Source organism: Sceloporus occidentalis, unplaced genomic scaffold, assembly GCF_023333645.1.
Source record: "Sceloporus occidentalis isolate IW3139 unplaced genomic scaffold, rSceOcc1.0.p SCAF_3, whole genome shotgun sequence".
Classification (NCBI taxonomy): Eukaryota; Metazoa; Chordata; class Lepidosauria; order Squamata; family Phrynosomatidae; genus Sceloporus; species Sceloporus occidentalis.
Genome location: NW_028316983.1, coordinates 147,345,859 through 147,366,176, shown reverse-complemented (window position 1 = coordinate 147,366,176; position 20,318 = coordinate 147,345,859). Strand labels below are relative to the sequence as shown.

The 20,318-nt window shown below is 40.8% G+C and overlaps 1 protein-coding gene across 1 annotated transcript in view; it reads left to right on the top strand.

Moving 5' to 3' along the window:
* The first annotated feature begins 1,647 nt into the window (after positions 1–1,647).
* LOC149316943 (unconventional myosin-X) overlaps positions 1,648–20,318 on the top strand; it is a 199,075-nt gene continuing 180,404 nt past the window's right edge. Inside the window, exon 1 of the mRNA XM_089516575.1 lies at positions 1,648–1,823. Within this exon, the coding sequence (XP_089372701.1) occupies positions 1,803–1,823 (21 nt within the window). The 5' untranslated portion in view covers positions 1,648–1,802. The remainder of the gene's footprint in view (positions 1,824–20,318) is intronic.

Sequence of the window (20,318 nt, the reverse complement as noted above, 5' to 3'; positions counted from 1 at the left end):
TGGCCCCTAGCTACTGCAGAGTTGTGGAGGTCTGACGCAGAGAGAGCTTGGTAGCACTTTAGAGACTCAGGGAAAGAAAGAAAGAAGTTGGCAGCAGCAACAGGAGCTTTCTCTAAACTCGAGCCTACTTCCTGAGATGCATTTAGTGGAGCGCATGTGAGGAAGAAGACTTTTGTAGGTTGCGTTTTGTTTTTAATAAAGGAAATTCTACTGTTTTGACTGGACTCTAATTTTTTTAAAGTGTTGTTTTAAAAATGTGTGCATGTGTGTATAGTGTTTATATTTGTTTGTTTATTTTGTCCTGCCTTTCTCCCAAGTTGGGACCCAAGGCGGCTCACCATATATATATATATACACACACACACACACACACATATATATATACATACACAATCATCCCTCCATATTTGCGGCTTTGAAATTTGCGGCTTTGATTATTCACGGATTTCATTAATATGTTCTCTCTAGGACTGTCTAGGTCCTCCAGTGCAACTCTGTGGTCAACTTTAACTAAACGTTGCACTGAAAGACCATTTGTAGCTACTCCAGTGCCATTCTATGGTCAGTGTATGTTGGACATTGACCACAGAGTTGCATTGGAGGACCTAGAGATTCCTAGACAGGTGTCCTTCAGGTAAAAACAGTGTTTTTGTTATTTGCGGTTTTTCCATATTCACAGGGGTCTTGTTCCCCTAACCCTAGCGAATATGGAGGGACAACTGTGTGTGTGTGTGTGTATATATATATATATATATAGGTAGAATATACACACACACAAATATATATATATATATATACATACACACATACACATATATGTATACGGACACAGACACACATATATTCAGGGAGAATATACACACACACACACACACACACATATATACATATACTGGTCTTTGACCTAATAAAGAATTCCATATATATATATATATACACACACACACACATATGTAGGGAGAAAGATGGGATAACAGTCTAGGAAAGCTCATGCTGCCAACTTCATTATTTTATTCCCCCCTTTCTTCCAAGTTGGGACCCATGTTGGCTGACTGTGTGTGTGTGTGTGTATATATATATATATATATATATATATAGTGAGCCACCAACTTGGAAGAAAGTTGGGATAAAACATAATAAAAAATAGTCTAGGAAAGCACATGCTGGCAACTTCTTCCTTTCATTGAGTCTCAAAGGTGAGCCACAAGAAATCATGTCCTGAAAAAAGAGGAGGAGGTGTTCAGCCTGGCCAGAGACTTTGTGCTTCCCGCTTCCCGCTTCCCTTCCCTCCCAGTCCCAGTGCTAAAGGGAGTGGGGCTGACTGAGGGAGCTGCCTTTATATATTGCCCGCCTGTTGGCAGCAGCAGGAGCTAGAAGTTGTGGAGAAGGGGGGGGGGAGGGGAGGGAAGAGAGGAGATTGATTGATTGAAGAGGGGCGCGCGCCTGCCTCCCCGGGTCAAGATTCCAAAGAGGCGCCGGCCTGTGATTGGCTGAGGCGGCCTCCTTCCTTCCCCGGGACCAGAGGGGCGCGCGCCTGGCTTGGCTTTGCAGTCGCTCTGCTGCTTGCTCTTGCAAAGAGTGTGTGCTGCTGCTGCTGTTGCTGCTGCTGCTGCTGCGTTGGGGAAGCCATGCGGTGCCTCCGGGAGTCCCAGCAGCAGCGCTGAGGAAGAGGAGGAACAGGAGGCAGATGAAGGCGCCTTGGCTCCGAGGGGAGCAGCCACTCGACCTGAAGGAGGAGGACCCCTCCTCCTCCTCCTCCTCTTCGCCTCTTGCACCCTCTCCTCCTTCTCCTTTGCCCAGCCATGGAGCCCTTCTTCGCAGAGGTGAGTCAGGAGTCAGGACACAGCCAGAGCCCCAGACAAAGGGCTTCTTGGGAAAGGCTGACTGAAAGGAAGAAGTTGGCAGCAAGAGCTTTCCTAGGCTTCACTCTACTTCCTCAGATGCATTGGCTATTGCATTATTATTATTATTATTATTATTTGGAGAGATATCTTGTGCCCCTTTGAGAATGACTGAAAGAAAGAAGTTGGCAGCATGGGCTTTCCTAGACTAAAGTCAGCTTCCTCAGATGCATTTGCTATTACTACTACTATTATTATTATTATTATTTGGAGAGATCTTGTAGCCCCTTTTAGACTGACTGAAAGGAAGAAGTTGGCAGCAGGAGCTTTCCTAGACTTCAGTCTGCTTCCTCAGACGTGGCTTTGGAGGCAAACCTTGCTGCTGTGTGCCTCCTATTTGTCCTCAGCTTATGCCACAAGTTGCCTTGACAAGATTGGTTCACAGGGGTTTTTCCCCCCATTGCCTGCCTCTGAGGCTGAGAGAGTGTGAGTTGGCCAAGTGGGTTTCCATGGCTGAGTCGGGATTCGAACCCTGTTCTCCAGGAGTCACTTTAACATTAGGAGGAACTTCCTGACAATAAGAGCTGCTCGAAAGTTCAGAAGTGGAACACACTCCCTCCTTGGAGGTCTTTGAACAGAGGCTGGATGGCCATCTGTCAGTGGGGATGCTTTGATTGAGAGTTCCTGCATGGCAGAATGGGGCTGGACTGGATCAGGGCCCTTGGGGTCCCTTCCAACTCTATGGTTCTATGAGTCCTAGTCCAGTCCTCAAAGCAGGATAAGGGAAGGCAATGGCAAACCTCCTCTGCTGCACAAAGCAAACGCACACCAGGCTGGATTTGCCTTGGCAGCTTAAGGGGATGATGTGGAAAGCATTCATGATCCTTTGGGAAAGACCAAAGTGTGAGGGGCTTGATTTGGAAGGAATAACAATAATATAATAACACAACAACGCAACAAGAACAGAAGAAGAAGAATAACAACTATGGTGATAACTGATAGTGTTAGTTTCTCCAACCCATGGATCCCACGTTGACTATTTATTTGTATTACTGTTACTGCTTTGATGAATATGTCCTCTTTTTCCTAGCTCCAGGACAAGAGGTGTCTCGCAGAAATTAAAACAGATACATTTCTTCTCTGATCCTTCATTAATAGAAGGTTACTAATGTTATCAGTGTTATTTACATTCTGCTTTTGTCCCAAAACTGGGGCGATTTAAGGAATAAAGGAATCAATGAAAAGAAAGTTAGAGCCCCATATGGGAGGAGGAAAGGGTTAGGGTCACCACACTAGTTGTTGTTGTTGTTGTTTCTAACTTATGGTGACCTTAAGGCAAACATATAATGAGGTTTTCTTGGAAAGATTTTGCAGAGGAGGTTTGCCATGAGGCTGAGAGAGTGTGATTTGGATTTTTAAAAAATGCTTTAAAGCCTTGAAACCAATGGGAAGGGAAGCCTTGCCTTCCTTGGGATGGCCTGTGATCCTTCTCTTTCTCTCTGTGGTGTGTATTGTGTGTGTTCTCCCCTACATCTATCTCCCTTTTGATCCAGGGTGCCAGGCGCAGAGGTGAGCCTCCTTTTGTGTCTGTTCGCCTCCTCGCTAGCCTCCCTCCATTGTGTAGCATTTAGGTCAGTAAACCGAGAAGGCATTTTCCTTTTTGGCACAGTCCCCATGGAGCACATCTGTGGTGCCAAGTGCCGAAAGAAGTGTGCCGCTTTTCCCTCTTCTTTCTGTAGGTTCACCCTCCCTGGGCAGAAAAGGCTGCCTAAAAGTTTGTTTTAAAACCAGGACCTGGCGGAGGGCCTCTTGCAATGACCTTGTGCAAAACTCACACAAAATGTGTGTGTTTTTGCCGCTGCAGGGGTCCCAGGAAAGGGCTTTTCCATGCCAGCAGAGCAGAAGGAAGAAACAGATGTGTGTGTCTTGGAGAAGGCTAGGGAGAGAGATGGAGGATTTATTTCATTTTGGTCTATTTCCTCTTTTGTCTTCTTCTTGTCCATGTTTTAATGTTGTCCAGATGTTGCCCCCTTTTTCTCTTTCAGCTTACAAGTCATCCTCAAAAATGCTGGTGGTGGGGAGGGGGGAAACCAAAATCCCTAAAGCTCTGCATTCAGATCACAGCGTCACTGTTGTTCAATGTGAAACACTTTTAATGTGGGTTATATCTGATAGTCTGTGTGCTGTAGTGGTTTGAGTGTTGAGGATCCATCTGCACCACAGAAATAATCCAGTTTGACCCCACTTTAACTGCCATGGCTCAATGCTATGGTATTCTGGGGATTGTGGTTTATTATGGCACCAGAGAAAATGGACCAAACAAGTTACAGTCCCTAGAATTCCATTGCATTCCATCACAGTTAAAGTCATGTCAAACCAGATTATTTCTTCAGTACGGATGCAGCCTTGGAGTAGGATTCTGTGATCAGGGTTCAGTTTCCATTTGAGCATTAAAACCCACTGGATATAAAAATGTATATATAAAACAACCCACTGGATGACTTTGGGCAAATCACGCTCTCTCAGCCTCGGAGCATGACAATGGCAAACCCCCTGTGAACAAACACGCCAAGAAAACCCTATGATAGGTTCACCTTAGGGCCACCATAAGTAAAGAAATGACTTAGAGGCACACAACAACAACAACAACAACAACAACAACAACAACATATCTCTGCTAGCAGCACTAGAGATATTTTATTATTGCATAAATATAATGCCAATACATTTTGGGTATGTCAATCAAATAAACATCGCTTTCTTGAAGAAATTGGGAATCGTGGGTTCCTTTTGTTGTTGTTTTTTAAATATGATTCAGGGAGTGAAACACTTTGAAGCCCCACTGACATAAGCAAGAAAGCCATTTCCCTGTTTTGAAACTAACTTTTAATTAATAAGTTTCTGTGCCAGAACAGTCTTCAATACTCAACCATTTCACAGATATGCTACATCAAAAATGCCCTTGTGTCCCAGTGAAATGAATGCTACCTAAAACTCTTGTTTGCCTACTGTCAAACTCCACTTTTCCAAAGATAAATAGTATTTAATGTAAAGCTGATTTGTGTGTGTGTATGTTTGTGTTCGTTCAGCTCCCAGTTAGAGATTATCTGCCTTCAGAACCAGTGTGCTCCTGAAGGTTAGTGATATTGTGAAAGTATGCATTTGTTTAACACCAAGATTTCAGAAATGGACTCTAAAGCCTACCTGTTCTCAAGGTGACTTGTCCCTGAGATAGATTTGATGAGAGTAATGACTCCACTGGTGCATGATGGCTTGTAATGTTGAGGTAGTGTAGGTAGCAACTATATGTGGAAGTTTATAGCACTCTGTTAAGGCACTAGTAGGTGAGCCTGAATTAAACATTAGCTTCTTGTTTTTAGCTGCCTGACAGAGCCCTTGCGGAGGCTGATATTCTTGAGTAAGGTCTTTACCGGCGATTAAGTGTTCAATAAGTGGAGCATGTGACATTGTGTCAGTGTCCTTTCAGGTTTTATGGTTTCGGAAGATTACAACCAAGGACATGTTTACTGCAAGTGTGATTTTTTAAAAAAAACCTCTGTATGAGTTTGTGCATGTGAGAGAGATTAAATAAATGCACTGCTAGAGCAGGTCTGGCAATCTTGTTTTCACCACAAATGAAAGTCTTATTTTGCAAAGGGATAAAACTGGAGGAAGGGGTTCCCTGTGAAGGAAGCGATGTTGTGGACAGGCAGCTGGTGGAGGTTGGGTTGGTTCTCCAGAGACTGGACTACAACTACCATCAGTCCAATAAAGAGAAGCCAATGGTGAGGGTCTTGTGATTCCACAGTATTGGGAGGGCTAGGCATTAACAGGGTAAGGATATGTATGTGGGGAGAGAGAGACTAAACAGATGGTATGCAAAAGGTAAGAGTTGATCCAAAATAAGGGATAGCAGCAATTCAAGAACAAGTTGAAAAGCAGTAGTTTTGCATTTGTACAGTACATGTAAATTAGCATTAGGGAGATTTTGTTTGATAATAAACAAGATATTTGAAGTGTTGTCAAAACTCCTTGGGATGTTTGGACAGACCCCTCTTAAGGATTTTTTAGGCATCAGATAATCCTATACCAAGATGTTGATGCAGTGTTTCTGTCCAACTCATGATGTCAAGTCTTGTTCAAGTCCTTCCTCTCTGACATGTTAACTTTCCAGGACAGGGGAGTGCGTGACATCCCACCTGGAGCCTTGATAAAGTCCAAAAAGAACTGTATGTGTGTCCTTTCTCAGTATGTAGCTTGGTTCCTTATCCGAGAAGATGAGATGTATTCCTATACTGCTAGCTACTTTCATGGCCTCCCTTGTTCAATGTTTGGTTATTCTGGAATAGCTGACTTCTGAGTTTAAAAAAAACAGGGCAATTTCCAGTACTGAAAATTACTTGAAAAAGCACTTCACTTTGAGTGACTGGGCAGTTGCAAAGATAAGGATGACTATGGCCAGGTGAGATTAGATTTGTCACTTGAAGTCTCTTACAGACCTTGCTACCAATTCATTGTCTACCCTTGAATGAATCATCCGTTGTCTCCTCCCAGGAAAATTACACATCTTCACTCTATCCAGGGCAGGATGTTGGTGTCTGTAACTACAAATCTGTTATCAGCATATATATTTATTTTAAAAATTGTCTGTGAAGTGTACATGTTTTTCAGGTGTGTTTTATCTTGAAATGAAAGATGTTAAGTGAATGCAGGTTGTATGGGAAATGTTGAAAGAGTTATAGAAGTTTAACCATTGCTTGGCACGTTTCTAGTTGATACAGAGGTTGAGTCACCATAGCCTAAGGTGACAGGGAACGTCATGGTCTACCTGGTGCTTTTATCTCCACCCTTTCCTCCTTCTCAGTAACAACCAACTTTTGCTTTTTAAACTAATCTCTTCCAAGATCTGCACCATAGTATATGCTGTCTCTAGTCATTGCTCCCTTTTCTTCCCTTGCTCTTCCCCTCAAACTCTGCTTCCAGATTGTAGAACGTCTTTCCATGGAAGGTGTCTCCCTCCCACCTTTCACTGGCAGGCAAAGACCTTTTTCTTTCAGCTTTTAATTGATGGTGGCAGAAGGATCTTTTAATGGGGTGTGTTGTATTTTCGTCTTTTCTGTACTTTGAGAGGTTTTTTTTAACTGTGTTAATTGGATTATCTGTTTAATTTCTTTTTCAAAAAAATCCTCTCGTATCATACTATTTTAGCCGCATTTTGCTTTAACGTTTTATAAGCTGCCTTGGGTCTCATATTGGGGCAATGCTGGAATATAAAGTCTTATTTGTTGGGCTTGGTGGCAATAGCACATAAGGCATTCTCTCTCCCAGCAAAGGCACACACTGAGGGAAATCTCATATTCAAGGGAGCCATGTGCTCAGTGGTTTGCAGCAGGCTGGAAGAACTGCTACTAATTCCACTACAAAGTTCTGATTTTAGGGAGAGAAAGGATAAGACAGTCGGACATGGTTATATAGACATTTTCCTAGCCCTACTGATGACATACTCATGGGGGCACACCTGAATGTTTTTAAATGAGTCATTGTTTTAAAGAAACTGAGTCAAATAAACAGTACGGTGGAGTTTCTTTCAAATGCATGAATGCTGAGACACTGAGTAGCACTTTGATGATTAACAAATAAATGTGAAGTTATTTAAAATATTCAGAATGCTTCATTCCAGCTATCTTAATAATCCTGCAACAGTCTTGAAAAGCAGTCCAGAATTTTTATTCCTATATCACAGAGAGAACATTAAAGTTGAGAGAATAAAATCTTGCCCAAACCCACCCTCAGGCTGTTATCTGATATCCTGGGGCTTCTTGGGCCAACAACTCATGGTCTTTGCACTGACACATATGTGCACCCTTCCATCCTTTTCTCTGTGTGTACAGAAAATGGTGTGTACACATTGCACACATGCATTCAGCCACCCACCCACATGGCATACAGTCTGGCCAAAGATAAGCAGTTTTCTCAGTGGTTTCAGTAAGATAGGCTTAATCGTGTACTTTGACACTTCCTTTGAAATCAAAAGACTTAAAAGTACTTCATTTTGTCTGGATTGTGCTCACAGTTCCTTAGATGGTGCTCAGTGTCTTAAAGGTGTAGAAGGAATAACTTTACAGAGGCCTGTTACAGACAGCCAAAATAAAGCTGCTTCGAGTCACAGTGGAGGTATGGTGTTTCAATGATGCATGCATCCTAAGAGTCCAGAAGCCACACCAAAGCCATGCTCCAGTCTGGAGCGTGGCTTTGGTGCGACTTCTGGACTCTTAGGATGCATGCATCATTGAAACACCATACCTCCACTGTGACTCGAAGCAGCTTTATTTTGGCTGTCTGTAACAGAAATACACTCAGATGTTTTCTTCCCACTAGCTTACGGTGTCCAAATCTTGAAAGGAATCTCCTATAACTTTAAGAACTGTATAAAATGAAGCAACTAATATGGCTTTTTCAAAGCAAAGTGAAGGGAAAAACTGTTTTGTGTGGTTCTCCTTTCTGTGACCATCTGAACCTGGGAAGCTTTTTCTTACTTATACAGTTGGTGTGTGTGTAATATGGTGCTCAGAGATACTTACTTTTGCACTAATGAAAATGGCTCACCTGAGGCAAAGTGCAGTAGCCTTTCAACATAAATGTTAATTTGTGGTTTCTGAATGTGACTTTGATGTCAGGTAAAATCTTTTAGGCCTTCCAACATGTTGCTGCTCTTTTAAAGATCTCTTTCTGTGTGGATAGTGCTTTGTCTTTGATCTGTATCCAAAGTCTCACTGCTGAGTATAGACATTTTTCTTCAAACTGACACAAAGCAAGGAAGGCACTGGACTTCAGAGCAGCACTGTCCAAATAGCATAAATGCAGCTGCCCTTAGGTGTAACCTAACAAGGAGTCTTGTGTGCATGTCAGAAAGAGCAGTTCTGCTGATTCTAGTCTGTCTGATATCCAATGTAGGAATCCTATCTTTGGCTTGGGAAGTTGATCCCAATAGTTACTGATCCAGACTTTAGGAGTGAGTCACTGTCAGCTGAATGAATTCTACTACTGTCACCCTTTTGAATTCTAAGAGAGCTTCAGAAGTGTAATTCCAAACATGAGTGAATCATGTTGCCTTGCTACAGAAAAGTCTGAGGGCATCCAGTGCACAATTGAATTGCTGTTTTGTGGCTCATACAACTTTCCCCAATTTCCTTCAGTTATTGGAATCGCCATGGCTTTATGTGAGAGACTTTGTCAGCCTTAAACCTATTTTCTTCTTCTTCCTCAGTGATTTATAATTTTTTTTTTAAAAAAAAGTTGCTTTAGGAACAAAAATAATCTGGAAGTGTCTCCAAAAATTCAGTTTGGAAGTTCAGTTATTTAAAATTGTTCCTTATTTCATGGAAATGGTGAAAGAAAACTATTGTCTAAAACATAAGCTAGTACAATATTCTTTATAATTGTGTGTTCTTCACTAATTTCACTAATGTTTTATGAAACTACAGTCGCCCCTCCTAACTTGTGGATCTCAGATCTGCGCCCTTGAATATCCACAGAGGGGTGACCTCTGCTATTTCCTATGGTGCGCACACCCAGCATGTGCGCCCAGGCCGCACACCCAGGGGCAGGCACCATTCAAGCCTATGAGGCTTGAATATACACAAGCCTCTGTTTATGCGGGGGGGGGGGGATGGATCCCCTGCAAAAACGAAGGGCCAACTGTATATGTAATTTGGACAAAAGGCATTATTGTGAACATTCTTGCCTTTTCAAATTCACTAACATACAAATGCATAAACAAATGTGGGAAGCAACAAGACTAGTTGTACTTTTAAAAAACACATAAGAGACTATTTTACACTACACAATTATAGCACTATGATTCCGCTTTAATTATCATGGCTGCATCGTACAAAATCCTGGCTTTGTGGTTTGATGAGGCACTATAACTCTCTGGCAAAGTATTCTGAATACCTTCCTAAAACTGCAGATTCCAGGATTCCATAGAACGTAGCTATGGTAACTAAAAAGAAATCATAAGTGCTATAATTGTGTAGTGCAAAAGGGTTCAAGGTCTCTTTTTCCAGTTGCTTACATTGTCATAAAAGCCTCGTGTATGACACTTGCATGTAACATAGAGAGTAGCATCTTATGCTGTTATTGCTTACTGTTCAGAATGGGAGGGAGCAGGGAGGAAATTTAATATGAAGAAGCAGCAACTTGTCTCTGCTCAGAGGAGGAAGGAATGAGAGTACTTCACAGATGGAGTGCAACCTCCTTTTCCTTCTCAAAGACCAGACCAGCCACCTCATCATTGTCTGATGGGCATCCTCCTTCCCCATCCTACTGGCTAGAAGCACTAAAACAGTGGTCCCTGCTAGACCTGGAGGTTTCAGATGAGGTGTAGAGAGTTGTAAAATAGACCCTTGTGCTAGAACCAAACACACACACACACACCGCACTTATCCAGACATGTCACTAACATCTCTTGCATTCCTCTCTATTGCTATCTACTGTGCCTGTGTGGAACACACAGAGTATATGTTTATTTGTAAAGTGAAAAAAGAAAAAAGTAAAGCATTTGTAAGATACAGGAAAATACACATAGCAGATACATAAGAGAAAGTGGAACTCCAAAGGTAGTACTAAACTGGAGTTTAGCGTAAAGTGCATGAACATTCTTAAATTTTAGACTTGCCTAATCACTGTCCTCCTTTCTGCACATGAAGAGATATTCGTCTTTTTTCAGAGTCTCTTTCCAGTATTATATAAGAATGCAATTTACATATTCACTTAGTATGGAATAGTTGAACATTGAATAGTTGAACATTGAAGTAATATGTGCAGTCTTCTGGCCTTTTGTAAAGTGCATTTATTTGTAACATAAGAGATGCTCCTGATGTGTTCTTTGTGTTAATATCCACAATATTTATTGGACCGTATTTTATACAGCCTCTGTGGTTTTGATTATTCTTTTTAAGGCTTGCAAAAGCCTATTAGTTTGTATCGAGGCTATTTGATAATGAAAAATTAAAAAGTGATCTCAAGGCAAATGGCTGGTGATACATTTTTTTAATTGATTCTGCAATATTAGCATAAATCTTGTAAGGTAAGTCCTTGAAATGTGCATAATTTCTGATGTACAAAGAATCTGTGATGACCATGTTCTGGCCACCTTAAAGTTGGTTCGTACATGATGTTTCTACTCTTATCATTTGAATTTAGAGAAAGCACACAAAGTGCTGTTATTCAGTAATGAAGAATTAGTATGCACCTTTCTCCCTTGCATGTATACATGATAGGATAGTAAGATTGGAGGTAGAAGTTCCAGTTGATATACTTGCACTCTCATAAACTGCTACACATACACTGAATGCTATGTGAGGGAAGAATGCAGAAAGTAAGAATAATTTTTGCTTGTTGTGGCAGATGTTGTCCCAGATTTAGACCCCGAATCAGGCAAGTCAGCCTCTTTTCTTAGTCTTTGAAGACTACTTTGAAGATAGGGAGATAGCACAATCCCTTGTGGGGGTAACTGTCTCAACAGATTTACAAGGGTCAGATACACTTCCAAGTAGGTGGAAATTACATCAGAATGAGCACATCTGCCTTGATGGCTTTGAAATGCATCTAAGACCAGAGGATGGGGTCCTCACTCTATACTTTGCAATAATGAGCAGCAGGAACACCTGGTTGTAGGCCTTTCAAGATCCGTCTGCTAGATTTACAGAAAAGATTATTACAAAGCTTGTTTGCCATTAGTTCGATAATTAGTAATTTCTTGAGTTTTGAGGAGGTATAATCACTGGATTAACTTGTTTTTCTTCTCTAACATGTAATAAATTTCTAGAATCTGTATGAATATGTACAGATATATCTTTAAATATGTACAGATATACCTCATGGGGGCTGGGTTGCTGTGTCATAACAAACTCACTTTTCCCACTGTCTTCATTCTTAAAATGCAGACAGAGGCTGCATCTGCACTGCAGAAATAATGCAGTTTGACACCATTTTAACTGCCCTGGCTCAGTGTTGTAAATTTTGGGATTTGTTGTTTCTTGGTGACACCAGAACTCTCTGATAGAGAAGGCTAAATATCCCACAAAACTATAAATGCCAGAATCCCATAGCATTAAGCCATGACAGTTAAAGTGGTGTGAAACTGCATTATTTCTACAGTGTAGATGCAGCCATAGATATTTTAGGCAGAGATAAACCCATTAATTCAGTTATTGAATGATGAGTCAACACATATAGATGTATCCCATTGTTTCAGTGGGTCTGCTGTAGTCAGAACTAACAAAAAGATTTAGGCCATAATTAAAGTGAATCCAATGCTGAATTCTTGTTTCTTCACCTTTTCCTCCCTTATTCAACATGTCTGTCCGCTGTATTTTTTTTCAAACCCCTTATATGTTTGATTAAACAATGTTTTCCATCTGTGCCTAACAGTGGTGTGTCCTTTGAGTCACTGCTAAAATAATATGTCTGACTGTAGCCACAAAGCACTCTCCTTCCTTTTCTCTCCCTTAAATTAAGCTGGCTCCTAAATTTTTAGTATCGGGAATAGCTTGTGTGGTTCTTCTTTTTTTCCCATTGAAACCTCGAATGAATGTCCTGATACTTCAGTGATAATATAACTAAGCAATTTAATTGTGCTATAAAATGATATTTTACATTGTATGCTGTAGATTACAGAATCATGTGGCTTTATGTAGCTGAATTAAAATAGTGAAATCTACACAATTTTAAATTTAGCATATATATCAAACTGTTTCATCAATATGCAGTTTTATAAGCAAAACATTTATCCCGTAAAATTCATTGATAAAGTGCTTTATTTATTTCTTATTAGTGGGAACAGCATAAATTTGAGATAATTGCAGGCTAAATGGATTTTTTCTGCTTGAGTAATGTTATGTATTGACAAAATAAAGTTTAAATAGTCTAGGGAAAAAGCCAATGTTGCAAGATGAAGGAGTTCAAGCCAGGACAAAGTACAACAGTAGGCCTAGAGTGTCATATATTAGGTTGTGGTTTTGTGATGAGTTCCAGGCCCACATATTTTTAATAGTTTTATTTTTCAGTGCTGTGTTACTAAATTTGATTGTTTTCATTTCGAGCTTAAGAATGCATTTTATCTAAAGGAACATGCCGATGTCATGTCAACAAGCAGCACTCCTTCGGTTATGCTGTTCCTTGTCTGAATTAAGATGAAGTATGGAAAAGGAGGGTGACCCAGCATGGTGTAGTAGTTTGAGCATTGGACTATGACTCTGGAGATCAGGGTTCGATTCCCCACTTGGCCATGGCTGACCTTGGGTGCATCACACACTCTCAGTCCTGAAAAGCCCATGACAGGTTAGGCTTAAAAGTGCCACAAGTTCAACATTTCCGGGCACAATTCAGAGTGCTGTTTTTGACCTATAAAGCCCTACATGGCTTGGGTCCAGGCTGTTTGAAGGACCGTATCTCCCTGTATGAGCCCCCAAGAATATTGAGGTCATCGAGAGAGGCCCTTCTCTCTATCCCACTACCCTTCAGGTGTGTTTGGTGGGAAGAAGAGAAAGGGCCTTTTCAGTGGCTGCTCCCAAACTCCTTCCCTAGGGAGGCCAGGATGGTTCTGCTGTTCTTCCGGCGGCAAGTAAAGACATTTCTATGCCACCTGGCTTTTGCATGACAGGGATGCTGCTTTTTGTATTTTGCATATTTATAGTGTTTTAACTTGGACTATTTTAGATTTGTAAGACACCTTGAGTCCCTGTACTGGGAGGAAGGTGGGGTATAAATAAACATAATAATAAACATAATAATAATAATAGTTGAAGGCACACAACAACAACAACTTTGAAAAGAAGGGGGGAAGAATGGAGGAAATCTCTCTCTTTCCATCCCCCCGTTTGTGTTGATGTGGACGCATGCCAGTTATATAGTCATGAGAACCAAGTGGTAAAGCATTTCTTGAAGTGTACTTCTTAAAGGTTGTAGGTAGGGGAAGTGGGAAGGGAATGGTTATGTCCTTTTAATGGGAAGAGTGAGTCAGGGAAAAGCTAACTGAAACCATTCCCATATACATGGCTTTAATGCCCAGGGTACTCCAACAAAAGAAGAGCTTTTAAATAGTCTTATACTCCTCCATTTCTAGACTCACTGCCACATCACTCAGACCTTACTCAATCCTGTCTGGCTTCAAAGATAAGTAGGTTAGTTTTGGGATGAAAGATCATGAGGGAACAAAAGAGATTTTCAGGTAGGAGTTGGAAAAAATCCTCCCTGAAGCCCAGAGAGCCAGTGGACCCATGGTAGAAGACATCTTCCTATGTAACCCAAGAATATTATTTCTTTCTGTGGATTGGCATCAACTAACCATGTGAATAAATAACAGTAGTTGCCCTTGTTCGGTCCTTTTTCAATGCTCAGCATGTGACTTGGCATGGTTGTACTGTGTGTTTTGACACGCTTGTTCCACATGATGCTAGTGGGTATGTGAAAACCCACAACATAACACATTGACATGTGATGAGCATTCCTCCCTGTTCCTGGGAACTACAGCAGCAGGGGTTGCCATGAGCATGCCATTTTCAGTGTCTGACATCTCTCTGTTCCTTTTAACCTTCTTTTCCCATTCCCATATAACTGTATTGCACTGTCTGCAAACAAATATTGAGTACCTGAATATGCTTTTTTAATAGAAAAAGGGGGGGGGGGATGGGGCATCTGAATTGAGGCAAAGAAAAAAAATCTTGCGGCTTTTATAGCCAACTCGAAAAAGCTGGTATTTCCTGTTTCCCCCCAAGTGTACACCAGAAAGAATGTGATTTAAGTAAGCTCTTTGTTTTTAAAAATATTAGAATCATATTGTGCCATGAAAAGCCCTTCCCTGTTTATGAAAAAACAAGACATGGGTTGTTGGGTTTTGTTGTTGTTGGGGTTTTTTTGGCTAGATAAAATAAGTCTTTGAGCTGTGTTTTTAAAGTTTTCTGGTTCTAATATTTTTACTTGAAATAAGAAAACATGGAGCAGATGACAGTTTTTCTGGCATGGGACCTAGGAGAGAAAGATGGCTGCTTTTAATGTTTAAAAATTTTCAGGCATATTTCTATTCAGAAAACATGCTTATGGCAATACGGATGGGGCGTGTGTGTGTGTGTGTGTGTGTGTGTCATTTGTTTACTCTTGATTGTTTAGGAAAGAAGCTGTAGGGATACAAGGGTTTTTCACACATCAGTGTTTCAGTTACTGGAGAGAAGATCAGGACTCCTCTTCTGCTGTGCCAAAAAACAGTAGCCATGAGATTTAAAAAAGATAGCACCATAGCAGTGACATAGGCACTGGAAAGGTAATCCTAGAAAGCAAATATAATCAAAGAAGTTGTTTGTGTGTGTGGTGGGGTACTATTGCAGTGAATTGTAATTGAAAGTAAAGCTGAAAACTACTTAGAGCAACTTTAATTTTGATCAGTTAAATGCAAGCATTGATTCTAGAGTCAGTGAAAGACAATAGAATCTGCTGCCATCCGCCTAGTATGGAGGCTGGTAAAGCAGATGCTGTTTCTCACCGCCCAGCTTGGCCCAGTCATGCCAGTAGCATTTGTTCTTGTTGTGTGCCATCAAGTTTTCCCAACTTAGAGCAACCATAAGGTGAACCTATCATGGGGCTTTCTTGGCAAGTTTCTTCAGCAGGGGTTTGCCGTTGCCATCGCATTAAGAAGTTTAAAAATATAAAACCACTAAAAACATACAAAATCAAACACCCCAATAAAGAAGTGCACTATAAGAGTGCATTGTAAAGTTAGCATGTCACAACTGAAAATTTCAGCCAACAAATTAAGGGGCACTGAGCTCAAAGGGACTGTATAGAAGTGCATGGGCAGGTTTGAGAGAAAGGGAGAGTATACTATTGCTATTGTTGGCATTGAGAAAATGGTGAAGGAGGGTTGGAGGAACACAGACGTTCAGTCTCTGGTTTCATCAGTGTGACTGTAGTAAACAATGTAATAAAACCTAAGCTGGAAAAGAGTGGGTTTTTACTTTACCTGATCCTATTGTAGCTGCGTATGGCTGTCTGTGACAAACAAGGTAAACAGCAACTGCCTCCAGGATACCTTACTAAACATGCATGAATCACAGAACAGAGAGAAAAGGGGATAGTTGTAAGTCTTCCTTATCAGCCATCCCTAGCATATTAAAACAAAACAGAAACATAGCACCACCAAAATGGAAATCATAGGAATAGTAAAGGCTGGTGAAACAAAAGATCTTTGCTAGATGGATTTTGGAAAAAGCTTTTAAAGGTCTCTAGAAGATTCAAAATGTTTTTGTTTACTTACTTTTGTTTACTTCTTACTACCTGAATAGCTTGTTTCATTTCACATTATTAGGGTTATTTTTGAGTGGGGGATAACTTGTTGAACTAGTTATCTTGTTTGTGAGGTAGGAATCTATCCATTCTTTCCATGTTATTTCTGCCTCTGCTACCAAATGTTATGTTAAAGTAGTGCCCAGGAATGCATAGAGTTAATTGGGGTATATCTGTATTTCTGTGGCTGTTTGAGATAATGCTGAGCTTGTTCTCATCTGCCCCCCCCCCCCTTCTGCAACATGTACAAATATAAAAAGAGATGGTAAATCAGTTCTTTTTTTCCTAGAATACTTTTGGATTAGATTTTTGAGACATTTTGAACATTTTCCCTGTGATCTGGAATATTCACATTTTCACCAAGGTACACAGGAATAAATGTGCTTAAAAAAAACAACACCTTTTCAGTTTCACAATTCCAGTCAGTTTATAGGAAAGGAATGACCATTTAGAAGCCATAGGAAAAAAGCCCCTTTCTGTTCTTGCTCTCTTTTCTTTAAATCATGGCAGTCCTGATGGCCCATTATGTAGAAAGCATCACAGGTATATTCTAGTGAGAAAATCCAATTGAGGCTGGCAGGAAACACTTAAAAGGTGCAAATTGTTAGACACCTCCATCTCCTTTCTCTTCTGATCCTGGGAAATTTGTCTGGAACACATTTCCAAGTTGTCCTGGTCCTTGGCTAGTCCTATTTAACTAAACCAGGGTTGTGAATGGTGCAACATTCTGTATGACATCTCTTCACTTGACATGGCTCAGTGCTGTGGAATTCTGGGAATTGCACTTTGTTGTGGCACCAGAGCTCTCTTGAGAGAGAAGGCTAAATGTCTCACAAAACTACAATTCCCACAATTCAATAGTATTGAGCCATGCCAGTTAAAGTGGTGTGAACCTGAATGATTTCTTCATTGTGAATGTAGCATCAGTCTGCAGGGATTCTTTTAGATGAAAAATGTTATAATGAGGCTTTTGGGGAAAAAATTGAGGCTGTATAAAGGTGTGCTGGGAAAGAGAAGCAAATGGGGGATCTCCTTTCTGAAATACTAAAACAGGGCAATTATCAGCATCTGTCTGCAGCACTTTGAATTTGTTTGACACTTAAGTGCAAGGTAAACTGAAACACTTGAAGAAACAGCAAATTGAGATGGGAGTTATATAGAGATGAGCTACTATGCAGTGTGATTGGGTAGAGTAAAGGAATAGACTGTTTGGGGTTTTTTTTTAACAGTGTGGTGAAGACTGACATGTGGAGCTCAATCCCCAGTGTATTTTGTAGAAAGGGTTGTTCAGGGCTTGCTTGCAGATGTGTAAAATGGAATGAGACCTTGAAGACTTCTGTAAAATAAAGTTTTCAAAAGAAAAATAAATCAATTTCTTTTTAGGGACTTGAATTTTCATCTTTATTGAACCTTGCTTCCATGGGATAGTGTTTCTCAAACTTCTGAAAGCTAAGGCACCCCATTCTCCTGCTCCCCCCACATACTGATCAATGAATTTAAAAGAGCCAGCTCAGTGTAATGGTTGAGCACTGGACTAGGGCCCTGAGAGACCAGGGTTCGAATTCCCGCTGAGCCATGAAACCGATTGGGTGATGGTTGAAAGAGAATGCAACAAGTGATATACAGTGTCTTTTACTACTGAGGTGTTAGAATTTAAAGGCATAAAAATAGTAATCTCATTGTCTGAGATGTAATACCAGTGATAGCCAAAGTTCCTGACTGTGTTAGAAACACTTGCTAGGATCTTTTGTTGAACTCACCCAGCTTCCCCTTTTCTCCTCTTCCCTGGCTAAATGCTCTGCTTCCTGTCTGCAGCCTGTTGCCTTTCTATATCTGCTGTTCCCGATTAATCCCGTGGGCCTGGTCAGGTTAGGAAACAGATTACTTCAATTTACTACAAGCATGCTTGCACACAGGCATGAATTTAATGGTGTGTGATAATCATCAAATAGGTATATGTTATTGTCGTATGGGTGTGTCACTTCTGATGCAAATGAAGTGAGTGGGCAAATGCAGTAGAGGTACATTGAAAATGCAGAGCACAGTTTGGAGTGGTCAAGCTTTATTGTTTGGAATCATGGATGTAATATTGGATTATTAACATATCTGTAAGAATTGGATAAAGTCACCTTTTGAAAATGAATGGAAGGTTGTTCCTTCACTTCTGTCTTTACTCTTGCCTTTAGTTTGAATATAAGTGAGTGGATGGGTCATAGTGATGGTGGCCACATGCAAAAGGGGAGAGGCCTCCTGTATTTGAACAATTGTGTGACAGAGGGAATGTCCGCTGGTGGCATGTGTCTTCCTTGCCTTTGATGAAGTCTGTTTATGACTTCATATTTTCCCCATACTTTTCAGCCCCATAGCAAAGGCACCACCAAAAGCTTTGCAACCTGCATGTTTTGCTTTTTCTCTGATGTAAAGCAGTGCTACACAAAATGGTACTATAGTCCTTTGATTGGTGCTGGTCCTTGAGCCATAGTCCTTGGTAAATGTCCAGGAAAGAAAGAAATAATTGTAGCCAGTGGGGCACATTGTATGTGGGGTGTGTCTGATAACCTGAGAAGCACCAGTGTAAAGGTCAGATTCACATTTCTACCCTTTTTTAAAAGATCAGTTTGGGAATGAATTGGATACTCAGGGCCTGAACAGACAGGCCAAAATAAAGCTGCTTCAGGTCACTTTGGAGGTATACTGTTTAAATGACATATGTATCTTAAGAGGCCAGAAGCTGCGCCAAATCTGCACTCCAGTTCTTAGTACTGGAGCGTGGCTTTGGCATGGCTTCTGGCCTCTTAGGATGCATGCAACATTTAAACAGCATAACTCCAAAGTGACCCGAAGCAGCTTTATTTTAGCCTGTCTGTTTGGGCCCTCTGTTAATAACCATTCGTAAGTGACATCTGCATGCCTCTTAGGACATGGCCTTAAGGTATCTATGTGCAAAAACTTAATGTTGATAAAGGTCTATTGCATCCCCTTCCTTTTTTAAAGAACTCCCCTCATTTGTTTTTTAAAAAACCTAGAATTGAAATGGCTTTTGCTGCCACTCCTGTGTCTTAAAGGAGCAAGACAGGAAGTCTGCATTACAATTGGTTTTCTGTACTGACTACATAAGGGCCTCTTTGTTATGAATGGCTGTCCTAATTTTTTTCTTCAGATTTTCAGAGACCTTTTAGTCCAGTTGTCTTTTGATGCCTTTTTCATCATGTTGACATTAGATGCTCTTCTGTGGCAACAGCCTGTCGCTGAACATACTGGAGTGCCTCCCTTAATCAAAAGTTAGACCTCCCACTTTCGCTTGGGTCTTGATCAGTGACTCTGCATCATGCATCTGAGTGAGTTAGAAGTATTGCTTCTGCTCATTTGGTGACTTCCTTGATTAAGCCCTTAGTGTTTTACTTGATAGTTCTCCATGTACCAGTTAATAAGCATCCAGATGAAAACAGAATGTACAGAAAACGTGCACCCATTAGAAAAAAATCAGGGACATAAAATGGAGATGAATGTTATTTGTGGGAGGAAGAAAATCAAAGTAGGACTTATTTGGACTATGTAACCTCATTAGAGATGATAGTGTAGCCTGTGTCTGGGTTATTGGATGGTGAATGATGTGAAAGTCTTGTGTAGAACATGCTAAACTAGATATACTCTAGGCCACAGAAACAAATGAGTTAGCTAAAGACACTTTAGTGCTAAAGGCTAGTCATAAAACACTGCTGTTGTGGCATGTAACACCCCTGTGTTCATCTCCAAAAGCAAACGTTTACACTTATCTTCAATCTCCATGATTCATAAGGCAGAACGATACTTGGAGTATGTTCTTCAAGAACAAACATGCTGAAGAGAAAACTGGTGGATGGTTCAATCCCCCCTCCTTTTACAGTTTCTCTTGGCTATGACATGGGTGGGGGCAGTAAATATTTATGTTGAAACCTACCTTACAGGCATACTGTATACATGTAGATCCCTGTTGTTGTTGCAGGCTGTTACAGGTGCCTAGCCTCTGACAATCTTGTGGCAGCTTGCCAAATGGTGGGAGTACAGAAATAACATGATTCAGCTGGATGAAAATAGATACTTGTAAAAGATGGGCCTAGATTCTACCTAGGGCCTCCCCTCCCGTCTACATCAATG